This window comes from Carassius gibelio, chromosome B10 (genome assembly GCF_023724105.1).
Source record: "Carassius gibelio isolate Cgi1373 ecotype wild population from Czech Republic chromosome B10, carGib1.2-hapl.c, whole genome shotgun sequence".
Lineage (NCBI taxonomy): Eukaryota > Metazoa > Chordata > Actinopteri > Cypriniformes > Cyprinidae > Carassius > Carassius gibelio.
Window position 1 is genome coordinate 8,521,273 of NC_068405.1, and position 11,473 is coordinate 8,532,745.

An 11,473-nucleotide genomic window follows, 5' to 3' on the forward strand; every position below is an offset into this window, starting at 1 on the left:
CTTTATTCCTACAGTACAAATCCCCTGTTAAAGAATCGTGTTTCATTGAAAGAATGGAGTTTCTTTAGAAGAAACAAGAAAGGCTTTTTGTCATAATTGCACTGATCATTTTTGACCCTGATTAGTATCCACAGAGACTCCTTTCACTCAAGGGAACAACAAATTACACGGAGCCATCATTGTGGGACATTATTTTCCCCTCGCTCTGCCACAGCTGTGCTGTTGTCTAATGTTCCTGATCCCTTTCCAGAGATTATAGAGTGTTATTTAAGCCCTGTCATGGAATTGGGCCAAAGTGTGAAGCAGATAAATAGTAAAGTTAATCGAATATGTTCTTTAGGAAGTCCACAACAGGCTCAAATCATCATAAAATAAAATAAAATAAAATCTGAGTGGTGTTTGCTCATGCAAAACTTGCTCTGGTTGGATGCTAAGTGGTTGCTTACTGGTGGGAATTATTATTATTTTTTTAATTAAAATGTATATTATAAATTGCATAACATTGTTATTTTATTTTATTTCTATGAAACAAACAAAAACAGGAAAAGTTGGAGAACTTGTGTGTTTCTGCAGACATCGCAAGTAAATATTTCAAGTAAAATAAAGTAAATCTTTAAAATTTAAAAATAAATGTAGTTTATAATATATATATATATATATATTGTGATGAAAAAATACATTTATAATGTTACAAAAGGTTTCTATTTCAGGTAAATGCTGTCTTCTATTCATAAAATAAAATGGGAAAAATCTACTCAGCTGTTTTCAACATATAATAATAATAATCAATATTTCTTGAGCATCAAATATCGTATTATAATGACTTCTGAAGGAGTAACGATGCTGAAAGATCAGCTCTGCATCACAGGAATATTCAAATAGAAAACAGTTATTTGAAATAGTCAAATGTTTCACAATTGTACTGTTTTTGCTGCATTTTGGATCAGATAAATGCAGCTTGCAGGTGAGCAGAAGAGACTTTAAAAACATAAAGAAAATGACTAGTATACTCACACATACACACATTAAAAATGAATTAAACCGATTTAACAGTATTAACAGTAAATGTCAGCTCCACTCATACAGTAACCTTTAATAAATAGAAAACTTTGTTGTCCTAATGTGAACCAACAACTTGATTTACATGTTTTACATTCAAATCATGTAATTCAAAAGTGACTTTGGTTTGCAAAGTGAAATGAGCAGAAGCACGCAGGTGTTGTTACAGTACATCAGGGGATCTTCAGCACTTCCCTCAATACTCCTGATTATTTCTGTTATGTTTAGATTTTGTATTTATTGTATTATTTATCTTGTTCTCCATACCTGCTATCCGTACATTTTATGTTTGTTGTACAGAAGCCAGACATGTTTAAATATCAAATGATCAAAGAGGACTTGATTGAGACATTGCACACTTAAAGCTGACCAGATGAAAACGTCATTACTCTTATGTTGCTCTTTCAGATTCTTTCAGATCAATTGAGACAATTGTTGATACACTATAACATGATATTGCAATAATTAATGTGGATGCAGAGCTTCTATCAATTAAACTTGGAAGAACCTGATGAGAAATATTTGAGTTCATATAGACATCTTTGTGCTTTATTACTGAATAACAAATGGAATATTTAAACAAATAATTTAATTAAAAGTGATAATTTGTTATACGATTTAATTAATGACAAAGTTATTCATTTTGATTTGGCTTTTACCAAATGGTACTGTTGCAAATTTCTGAAAAACATTTTTGTTTTAAAAATGGAAATTAAAAATAATGTAAAAATATATATATTATTTATTTTAAAAAATTAACATGTATTTATTTATTCATTTATTTATGCATGCATGCATGCATCTATTTTTATGTATTTATTTTTTAGTGATTGATTTATTCCGTTTTAATTTTTATATGATTTATTTATTAATTCCTGAAACTATTTTTTTTATTAAATAATTATCTTTTTTCCATTTATTTATTATGCATGCATTTATTTATTTTTTATTTTATTTATTTATTTATTATTGATAGATTTTGTTTTTCATTCATTCATTCAGTAAACAGGAGAAACATCTTCTGAAACAAACTTGACCTATTTTGACAGAAGTGATTTAAAATAAATTAAGAACATGTTAAATAAAAGTGATACAAATTAAACCAAATAATGAGCTCTTGCTGATAAAAACACAATGAACAATAATTTCTGTTTAAGACTAATAACTCAGAAACTTTAAACTTACAAATATTAATATAGAGTTTCTGCAAAGAACTACATATTGAAAATGAATAGAAAATAAATATATTGTTTATTTTGTTTTTTAATACTATTATCTTGTGTGCATATATGTGTATAAAGATACATGTTATATATTTTGGATTTTAAAAAAAAGAAGACTGAAAGTCATAAACGTCACAAAAAATGCCATTTGCATGTAATCTTTTTATTACAGAGAAAGAGTGAACGAAACAACAGATAAGCAAACATTCACGTAAATAAATTCCTCCTCACACTACACTATTTAGAAATAAATATTGCATGCATGCAGAAAGAAAGAAAGAATAAGGGGTTTTAGTCTGATAAGACCTTAAAAGCAATAACAGGAGCACTTGTTTCTTCTTCAGTTTCAGCTCTAAATCTGATGGTGTTAGTCATTTCAGCTCTTCTGTTGCTTGAGAAAGGAAAGACGATCTCTTTGAAAGACTGAGAATGAAACAAAAATCAGGGGCCCTGTGGGGGCCAAGGGTAATGTGGCACGCAAATGGACAACAGAAGCTTTTATACAGAGAACCACACAGACAGACTTGTTCTTGTTTTACTTCTTTGTCTCCTCGATCTGTTCAACTTCGCTGGATTCGTCCACCACTTTGCCATTGATCATGGTTTGTGTTACCACCTTCACTATCTTACGGGTCCGAACGTCCGGCTCCTCTGCGGAGAGAGAGAGAGAGAGAGAGAGAGAGATGTGAGCGATATGTCAGTGGACTGTAGGCTCTGTTATGAGAGCTGATTATGCTATATTTTAGTTATTATAGGCTAAAACAATGATGAAGACATTTATAATGTTACAGAAGGTTTCTGTTTCAGATCAGAGCTGTTCTTCTATTCATCAAATAAACCTGAAAAAATCTACTCAGCTGTTTTCAACGTGATAATAATAATAATAATAAATGTTTCTTGGGCATCAAATCAGTATGTTAGAATGATTTCTGAAGGATGTGACACTGAAGACTGGAGTAATGATGCTGAAAATTCAGCTTTGATCACAGGAATAAATTATGTTTGAAAATATATTCAAATAGAAAACAGTTCATTTTATTTGCAATAATATTTCACAATATTAATGGCTTCACTGTATTTATTATTCAAATAATGGCAGCCTTGATAAACATAAGAGATGTTAAAAGCATTAAAACAAACAAAAAAACTCAAACTTTTGAAAAGTAGTGTATTTGTAAATAAAAGTTGCCATTTTTACTCAAATGTTTCTGTATGTGTTTTAATCTATTTTTAGATTAGATATTAGGTTATGCATCAATCATTTTGCCATATTTTTTTCTCCTTTTAAAGTGATGTGTTATTTCATATATCAAAAATCATTTTGATGTGTGTCAGTAGAGAATCTAAAAATGTCAGCGCTACCAAGATTTTTTTTCTATTCTAACAAGTGAAGGTTTTATTGTGGCCCTGGTCCCTGGAGTCTTTAGTCGCTGGGGTGTATTTGTAACAATAGCCAAAAATACATTGCATGGGTCAAAATTATGGATTCTTCTTTTGTGCCAAAAATCATTAGGATGTTTAGTAAAGATCATGTTCCATATTTGCTACTATAAAAATATCAAAAACGTTAGTTTTGATTAGTAATATGCATTGCTTAGAACTTAATTTGTACTATTTTAAAGGCGAGCTTTTCAATATTTAGATTCTTCTGCACTCTCAGATTCCAGATTTTCAAATAGTTGTATCTCTGACAAATATTGTTCTATCCTAACAAACCATACATCAATGTTTATTCAGCTTTAATTATATAAATAATGACCCTTATGACTATTTTTGTGCTCCAGGGTCAAAATTTCTCCACTGATTTTTTCTTTCCAAAAGCGCTTTGCAGTTTCATAGATTAACCATAAAGCTGTCAACCTTGTTACATTATTTATCAATTTTGCCTGAATGGTGAAACAGTGGGGATTTGATCCAAAAACTAAATTAAGCAATATTTTTTAGTTATGCAGATTTTTCTGCAAAGTTTGTTGACTATAACTTGTAAGATCAGTTTGGGCACATTTGTTCTAGTGTTCATGTGGCATGCTGTGTATGAGCGAGCACTCACTCTTAGGTGGTGGAGGAGTCTCTTTAACCCTGCGAAATCAAAAAAGAAATTTCATGTAATTATCAAAACAATCATTAAGCTGCTAAATTCTCTGACAGAAGTAACAAGAAAGAGACTGGAAGGACTCTGCAGTGAGTGAACAGTGACGATGTTTCTTGTTGGTGAAGTGCAGGAATCTCTTGCACTCACGTCTCCTCTCCCTCCAGCAGTCTCCTGTAGGTGGCGATCTCCATCTCCAGGTTCTGCTTGATGCGCAGGAGCTGCTCGTAGTCCGTCTTGTTGCGCTGCATGTCCAGACGCAGCTGTGACAGGTTTTCCTCCAGCTGGGCCAGGGTCGCCTGCAGCCGCTCCATCTCCAGGGTGTACTTCTGCCCCGTCTCACCCAGGTTACCCTCCAGGGCCGACACCTGCGAGAGGAGTGCATTTCCTCATTAATTACTCACCATCATGTCGTTCCACACCTGTAAGACCTTCGTTCCTCTTTGGGAACACAAATGGAGATATTTTTGATGAAATCCCAGAGCTCTCTGAGGCTGCATAGACAGCAACACAACTGTCAAAAAGAAAAACTATCAAAAGCCTGAAGATTAAATTACATTTGAAATAACGGTAATATATTTAAAATGTCAAAAATGGTGAAAAATTCCACTTGGTCACACTTTATTAGTATTTTTTTTTTAATGGTTTCAAAATGAGTCGTTGAGTGATGTAAACTGTTACGTGCCGAAATGAATGTAAATGTGGGTATGTGTTCTGTCTGTGTGTCTTTAGTGAATAATTAGCATGTAAATGAAGCTATTCCATCAGTAAATAAGTCGATCCTATTTATTTAACTTGTTTAATCATGTTTAAACTGCCAACCACCAGTTAGTGATAAGGTGAACTGTCAGGACAAAGAGGCTTTTTTGCCTACTCCTCATGTGCTGATGAAGTGCAAAACCTTTATGCAAACACTCACACAGCACTATTCCTGCAAAAAATGTAATACATGGTATGTTTTCAAGTCATATAAATTGCATTTTAATTATTAGGGGATTAAAGGGTGCCTTTATGGATCTACTTGCACCCTCAAAATAATTGTACCTGCAGAGAAACTACAACCAAACAAGCATCTTACATCTTGGCTTATTTACACACGTGTGACTACATCTGAGATGCTGGGAGTGATCTTGGACTGGCGTGAGATTTGAAGGTCATGAAAACAAGCAAACCTGTTTCTGAGTGAGTGTTCTGATGGAATAGTTCCTCTTTGGAGATCTATTACATGTGTATTGCTCGTAGTAGGGTTTCCACTGACCCCCTTTTCACGACATAATCCAAAAACAAACTGTGTCTGTGCTTCTTTCAGCTCACAATTGACTTGTGAAAGTAAAGGCATGCGATGGAGCATTTATGGCCCGGCTCATTCAAATAACCTCGACATAAAGGGCAGGGTTTTACTTTCCAGTGCCGAGCTGTAACTGGATCTGCTTTGGCCACGGCTCTAGAGGTTCACTCAGGGAACACATGGTCTTTAAAAGGTTCCTCCCGCCTGGTTCTGACCTGTTTGTGAAGGCTCTCCAGCTCCACTTCCAGTGTCTGCAGAAAGCGTTGCCTCTCGGTCAGTTCACTCTGAGCCCCTCTCAGGGCTTCATTACTCTCACGCACCTGCGTCTGCGCCATATCCAGCTAAACACACACACACACACACACACAGTGGATGGGTTAGAAAAATGCTCTGCATGCAAGACCACCATGCAACAGAAGAAAGTAATAAACCCTACTAAAGGTTAATGTCTTATATGATGATGCAGCAGTCGTAATAACATGGAGCATTGATATTTACTAAAACAATGATTATCATGGCTCAGTATATGGTGTGGTTTAATATACAAAAAATACCATGGGATAGTTTTCTTGTTCAAAACACAAGGTAATACCACAATATTTTTTAAGTACCTTGAAATAAGATGCCATAATTTACACTAGCTTCCAGATTGTGGATCACTGTGGTTCCACATTTACAAAAAAAAAAAAAAACATGGTAATACCATTTTATTTTTGAAGTGCCTCGTGTAAATACCTTGTCCAAAAAGTAGCTAAGAGTAACATATGGTTTATGGTTTCAACATGATTTAACTTGCATAAATACCCTGGCATCAGTAGGGTTCAGAAACCATGATAATATTGTGATCTAATAAATAAAAAAATAAAAAAATAAAAAAAACATGATTATATTTTGAAGTATTTAAATACCATGGTTTCACTTACCAAAAAATAACGCAGTACTAGTTCCACTACATGGTATTAAAGCATGGTATTTATATGTTCAAAAAAACATGGCACACACAAATAAAACCAATAAAAAAAAATGGTAATTCCACAGTATTTTTGAAATTCCTTATTTTACCTTAATATCATGGTACTGCATATTATCATTTAACAAGGTGTTGTTTAATGGTAATACATAGTAATTGGGTTTTGCCAAGGTGAAATGTGATCTGGGTTTAGGAAACTCTTAATGGGAGCTAGCAGCCACTGGTTCTGAGCCTGATCCTCTGGGAACACCAACCTTTTTACGGTACCAGTGCTCAGATTCCTCCTTGTTCTTCTGGACAATGCCTTCATACTGAGACCTGAGGTCAGAGAGAACCGTCCCCAGCTCTGGGCCGCGGGCCGCATCCACCTCCACACTCACTTCCTCTTGAGCGACCCGGGACCTCAGACTGTCTATTTCCTGTGAGAAAAGAAATGAGAGAAGGATGTCATACGACTAAACAAACTGTCTGGTAACTTTCTATAGAACTAACAAAAACTGTTAGCCCTTGACTAATGAGATATTGAACATGTTTGGATAGGTTAAATGTGCGTGTATTTGGTGTTTGAACACTGGGGTGCGGTTTGTTTGCTGATTTGAGACTGCGGAGTGAACGCTGGGAATTTGATACCACGTGGTGGCACAAGGTCGGTGGAAGTTACTTCATTATTAAGTTCATCCCAATGAATAGTTAATAGTGTTGATCTCATGTTGCTCGCAAGGAAAGTATGCATGTGTCCCGCACAAAAACAGACAAACACGCCAGATATATTTTGAATATTCGACAACCATGACACCACACCCTTCTTTCCAAATAAACCCAGAGCCCATGCGTGAGAAAGCATTAGAATAGTTCTGTGCTTCCTGAGTATTTTTTTTCTTACATGTTGATTTGTGGTTCATCAATGCACCAGTGGCAAGTAAGGCTTAAAACAGGCTATGTAAATACAATAAACACACGCTATTTCCCGAACACAGTTCAAAAACAAAACATAAGTTCCCTAAAAACCTTATTCTGGTTCGATGGCACAGATGTTTAATAGTAACTCTATCATGTACTTATGAACTAGGCCTTGTTCGCTTGAAATGGACACGAGGATTAAAGTACTTGCACACCTTCTTTAAACTTGGAATTTGTAGGATATGCATCTTTGTGTAGTTGTGTAAAGCATGTTTCTGGCCTAAAAATGACAATCAGCACTTGACTCACATGACTCAGTGCCAGGAGGTTAGCTGTGAGGCACATCTTAGATTTCATGAGCCAAAAGAACTGCATGGATAGAGTTACAAATGACTCCAAGCATGGACAGTACAGGTCACCTCTTAAGACTCTTCAAGGGTTTGACAAACCTGTCAAAGAGATGGGTTTTCGCACATTTGAGGAACTATTTTTGGTTCCTCAAAAGACGTTTTTAGAAGAACCTTTTTTTCCACCATGCAATGGAAGGATTCCATGGATGTTGTAGGTTCTTCTAACTATAACGGAACTATAATGGAAGAGATTCTACCATCAGTTCCTCCATTAACGCATGCACAAAAGGGGATTACATCAACAGAAGGTTGGAAGGAATAAAATCCACTGAATTTTGGACTGGTACGCGTCCTACTCTTTATATTCACTAAATGGTATTTTTTAACCAGTTTGCAGACTGACTGAATGCAGAAATGAGGAGCAACAGGTGCAGGATTCATCATTTCGATCTCACCTCCTCATGATTCTTCCTCAGGAAGTAAAGCTCCTCTTTCAGGCTGTCCAGGTCACCACGGAGGGTGGCAATGATCTGGTCATGATCTGACTTGGCTTTCTTCAGGGCCACACAGTCCCGCTCCACTGACTGACACATGGCACTCTCCGTCTCCCATCTGCAAGCACACATCAAATCAATGCCTCCTAAAGCTCCTCAGCAGATGTTCTGAGACGTGCACTCACTTGATTCTGAAGTCATCTGCAGCCAGCTTGGCGTTATCGATCTCAAGCATGATCCGGGCGCTCTCCAGGGTCTTCTTCCTTACCTGTAAGATACAGAACACGATGAAGATGAAGGTGCACATAAAACCTCCAACACACTGAATTAAGTGATCACAGTGAAGGATGACACAACTAGGAGTGTTAATTTCTGCTCCTGGAAGACCACTTTCATTCAGATTTTGGATTTCGGACTTTAGGATCTTCTGAAACCTTCAAGCATGTGAGTTGAAGCAAGTAAAACCAATCGTCATAGATGGTACTTATGGATAATGTCTCTTTTCTGAAAGGACGCAGTTGTGATGGAAACTTAACTCATCACTTCAACGTGTTTGAACCTAGTACCACTGGGTAACCAGCTGAGATTTTTGACCCCTTCTACGAAGCTGTTTATTCTGATTTAGGTTCCTTCCTTCTTTGTTAAAAGGTAACTGTTTAGTCTGACAGAAGGTAATCATTGAACTAGTGCGTCTGGTGTGGCTAATGATCAGACTCTCTGAGCATGTGTACCGACACACAATGAGCAATGCTAACAATCTTTGTTTTCATTAAGTTCTAAAGACCTCAAGGGCATCGTCCACATACTTCCTGTTCCAGAGCATGGGCTTGGGCCATCATGGAGTCAATATCATGTCCTTTGGGCACACGGTCCAGCATCAGTTGCTTGATCCTCAGCTCCAGGTCAGCGTTGGACTTCTCCAGAGAGCGGACCTTGTCTAGGTAGCTGGCGAGTCGGCTGTTGAGGCTTTGCATGGCCTCTTTCTCATTGGTGCTGTTGCCGTGAAGGCTGTTGCCCAGGCCGTTCAGATCTGACATGCTCATGGAGGCAGAGCGAGACAGAGGCTTGGAGGAAGCGAACGAGACCGCTGCCTTGGATCGGGCACGTCCACTGTCCCTCAGAGACATGCTGGAGAAAGAGGGCTGTCGGCCCAGAGAGAAACTCCGTACTGACAGACTGGACGACATGACCTCTGCGGACAGAAGGAGACGGCTTTCAGTATGCACTCAACACTTTTGATGAATAGCTACAACTAAAAGTTAAATAATAGCCTCGCTTTAAAAATATCATCTGAGGTTATAGCTTACATGTGAGAAATGGATTGTGCAACAGTGCTACAGGTATACACTAAATTATACAACAACAGTAATGTAATGTGCCTTTAGAATAAGAATCAACTCAAACCACCCATTATTGCAGAAATACTAGTAACAACAATGAGCAAAGAAAATCATATGTGTCCCTGGACCACAACAGCAGTCATAAGTAGCACGGGTATATATGTAGAAATAGCCAACAATATGGGACAGTATGGGTCCAAATTATAGATTTTTCTTTTATGCCTAAAATCATTAGGAGATTAAATAAAGATCACATTCCATGAAGATAATTTGCACATTTCCTACCATAAATATATCAAAACTAAATGTTTGTGCATTATTATTAATATGCATTGCTAAGAACTTCATTTGGACAGCTTTAAAGGCGATTTTCTCCATATGTAGATAGAATATTTATAATATTGACTGGTTTTGTGCTCCAGGGTCACATATTTGGTGTAGAAGAACATCACACATCTCCTCCTAACCTCAAGATTTCCATCTTAAACTGTTTCTCTACACAAAAAGACTTTTTAAAAGAAGCCTTTCGAGCAAAGAATTTTCCAGTGCTCCCCCCAGTGCTGGATTTTACAGCTAGAAGTAAACGTCCAAACTCTGTAATGAATGACTTCTCAACTCTTGGCTGCTTAAGAGAGTTGGTTCACACCTTCCTCATCCATTTATCTTCTGCCATAAAGTGATAACCGTCTACTGTTAAAGAGCTCTGGGCTGAAGGAGCTCTTTATGCTGATCTGGGACCTGAATATATATATTACATCAAAAAAAGCAAGCCTATTTTAATATTGTATATATATATAATACAAGAGAAACATGTAAGATATTTTGCATTGTAACTTTATTTTCCTAACAATTAACCACATTTAAGCCTCACATTCAGGAAACAAGTCTTAGCTAGCGATGGACAGTTGTTTTAAATGAAAATGACTTGCACAGTCCATTATCATTTCATGGTTTCTGCTCAGTGGAGTGTTAACAGCATCAAACAATGCACAAAACTTGAATGCTAAGGATCAGATGATGTGTAAATGGACACTGCATTGTTTCTCTGTGTTGGCACATCAAACAATTAACCTTCTTCTGGTGCGAGGCTTGCTGTCTTGGAGACTAGCTGTGCCTCTTGTGTTGTCAAATACAATTGGAGTTACTCCGAGCAAGAAAATACGATTAATCTGTGGACGTTCAACATCATTTTTTAAACTTTTTCTCAGACCGCCCAAGAATTACAGAGATCTTATTTATGAACATATATGATTTCATTTGGTTTTAGCATTTGAAAAGAGGCTGGTTTCTATGTGGATAGGCTACTGCAGAAGAAAAGAAGTTAAAGAAGTCTCAAACCTGTGGTGTTGGTAGTGAAGGATGGCTTCTGTGCTGTGTGATGTGAGGAGTGTTCAGCTGTGGTCAGTTCCTAACGGTGCCCTCATATAGAGCTCAGGACAGGGGGCGGGGCTTATACTACACCTGAACACCTGTGGGAGGAGCCAACCTGACTCTCTGTCAAACTCAAGCTGTTCACACTAGTGTAACTCAAGATACCAGAGATCACGGCATGAAATATTCAACAGGTTTCTGCTGTAACATGAACAAAGAGAATGAAAAAACAAAGGCTGCTCTATGAGCCTGCAGGATAATATCTTTTTATTATCTTCCTCGATTCCCTCTCAACTAGATCTGAGGGATAGCCTATCTTTTCAGTATTCTAGTTGCAAACTGTGCTCTACAAAACAGAAATGATGGTGACCTCGCCTAATTTAAAGGGA

The 11,473-nt window shown here is 36.8% G+C and overlaps 1 protein-coding gene across 1 annotated transcript; it reads right to left on the reverse strand.

Annotated features, from left to right (window-relative positions):
- Positions 1–2,431: 2,431 nt before the first annotated feature.
- Positions 2,432–11,128, reverse strand: LOC127966633 (keratin, type I cytoskeletal 18-like). Its single transcript, XM_052567770.1, has 9 exons — positions 11,052–11,128; positions 9,180–9,565; positions 8,559–8,641; positions 8,335–8,491; positions 6,884–7,048; positions 5,875–6,000; positions 4,522–4,739; positions 4,333–4,361; positions 2,432–2,933 (listed from the first exon to the last, which is right to left on the reverse strand). The coding sequence occupies exons 2-9, from the start codon at positions 9,558–9,560 to the stop codon at positions 2,818–2,820; spliced, it is 1,275 nt and encodes a 424-aa protein (XP_052423730.1). The 5' UTR covers positions 9,561–9,565; positions 11,052–11,128; the 3' UTR covers positions 2,432–2,817.
- Between the last annotated feature and the right edge of the window lie 345 nt (positions 11,129–11,473).

Coding starts and splice junctions, on each gene's coding strand:
- LOC127966633 (XM_052567770.1), bottom strand. CDS start 9,560: ATGTCGTCCAGTCTGTCAGTACGGAGTTTCTCTCTGGGCCGACAGCCC. Junction 7,049..8,334: donor TGAGGAAGAATCATGAGGAG/GTGAGATCGAAA, acceptor CTTTTCTCACAG/GAAATAGACAGTCTGAGGTC. Junction 2,934..4,332: donor GACTCCTCCACCACCTAAGA/GTGAGTGCTCGC, acceptor CTCTCTCCGCAG/AGGAGCCGGACGTTCGGACC.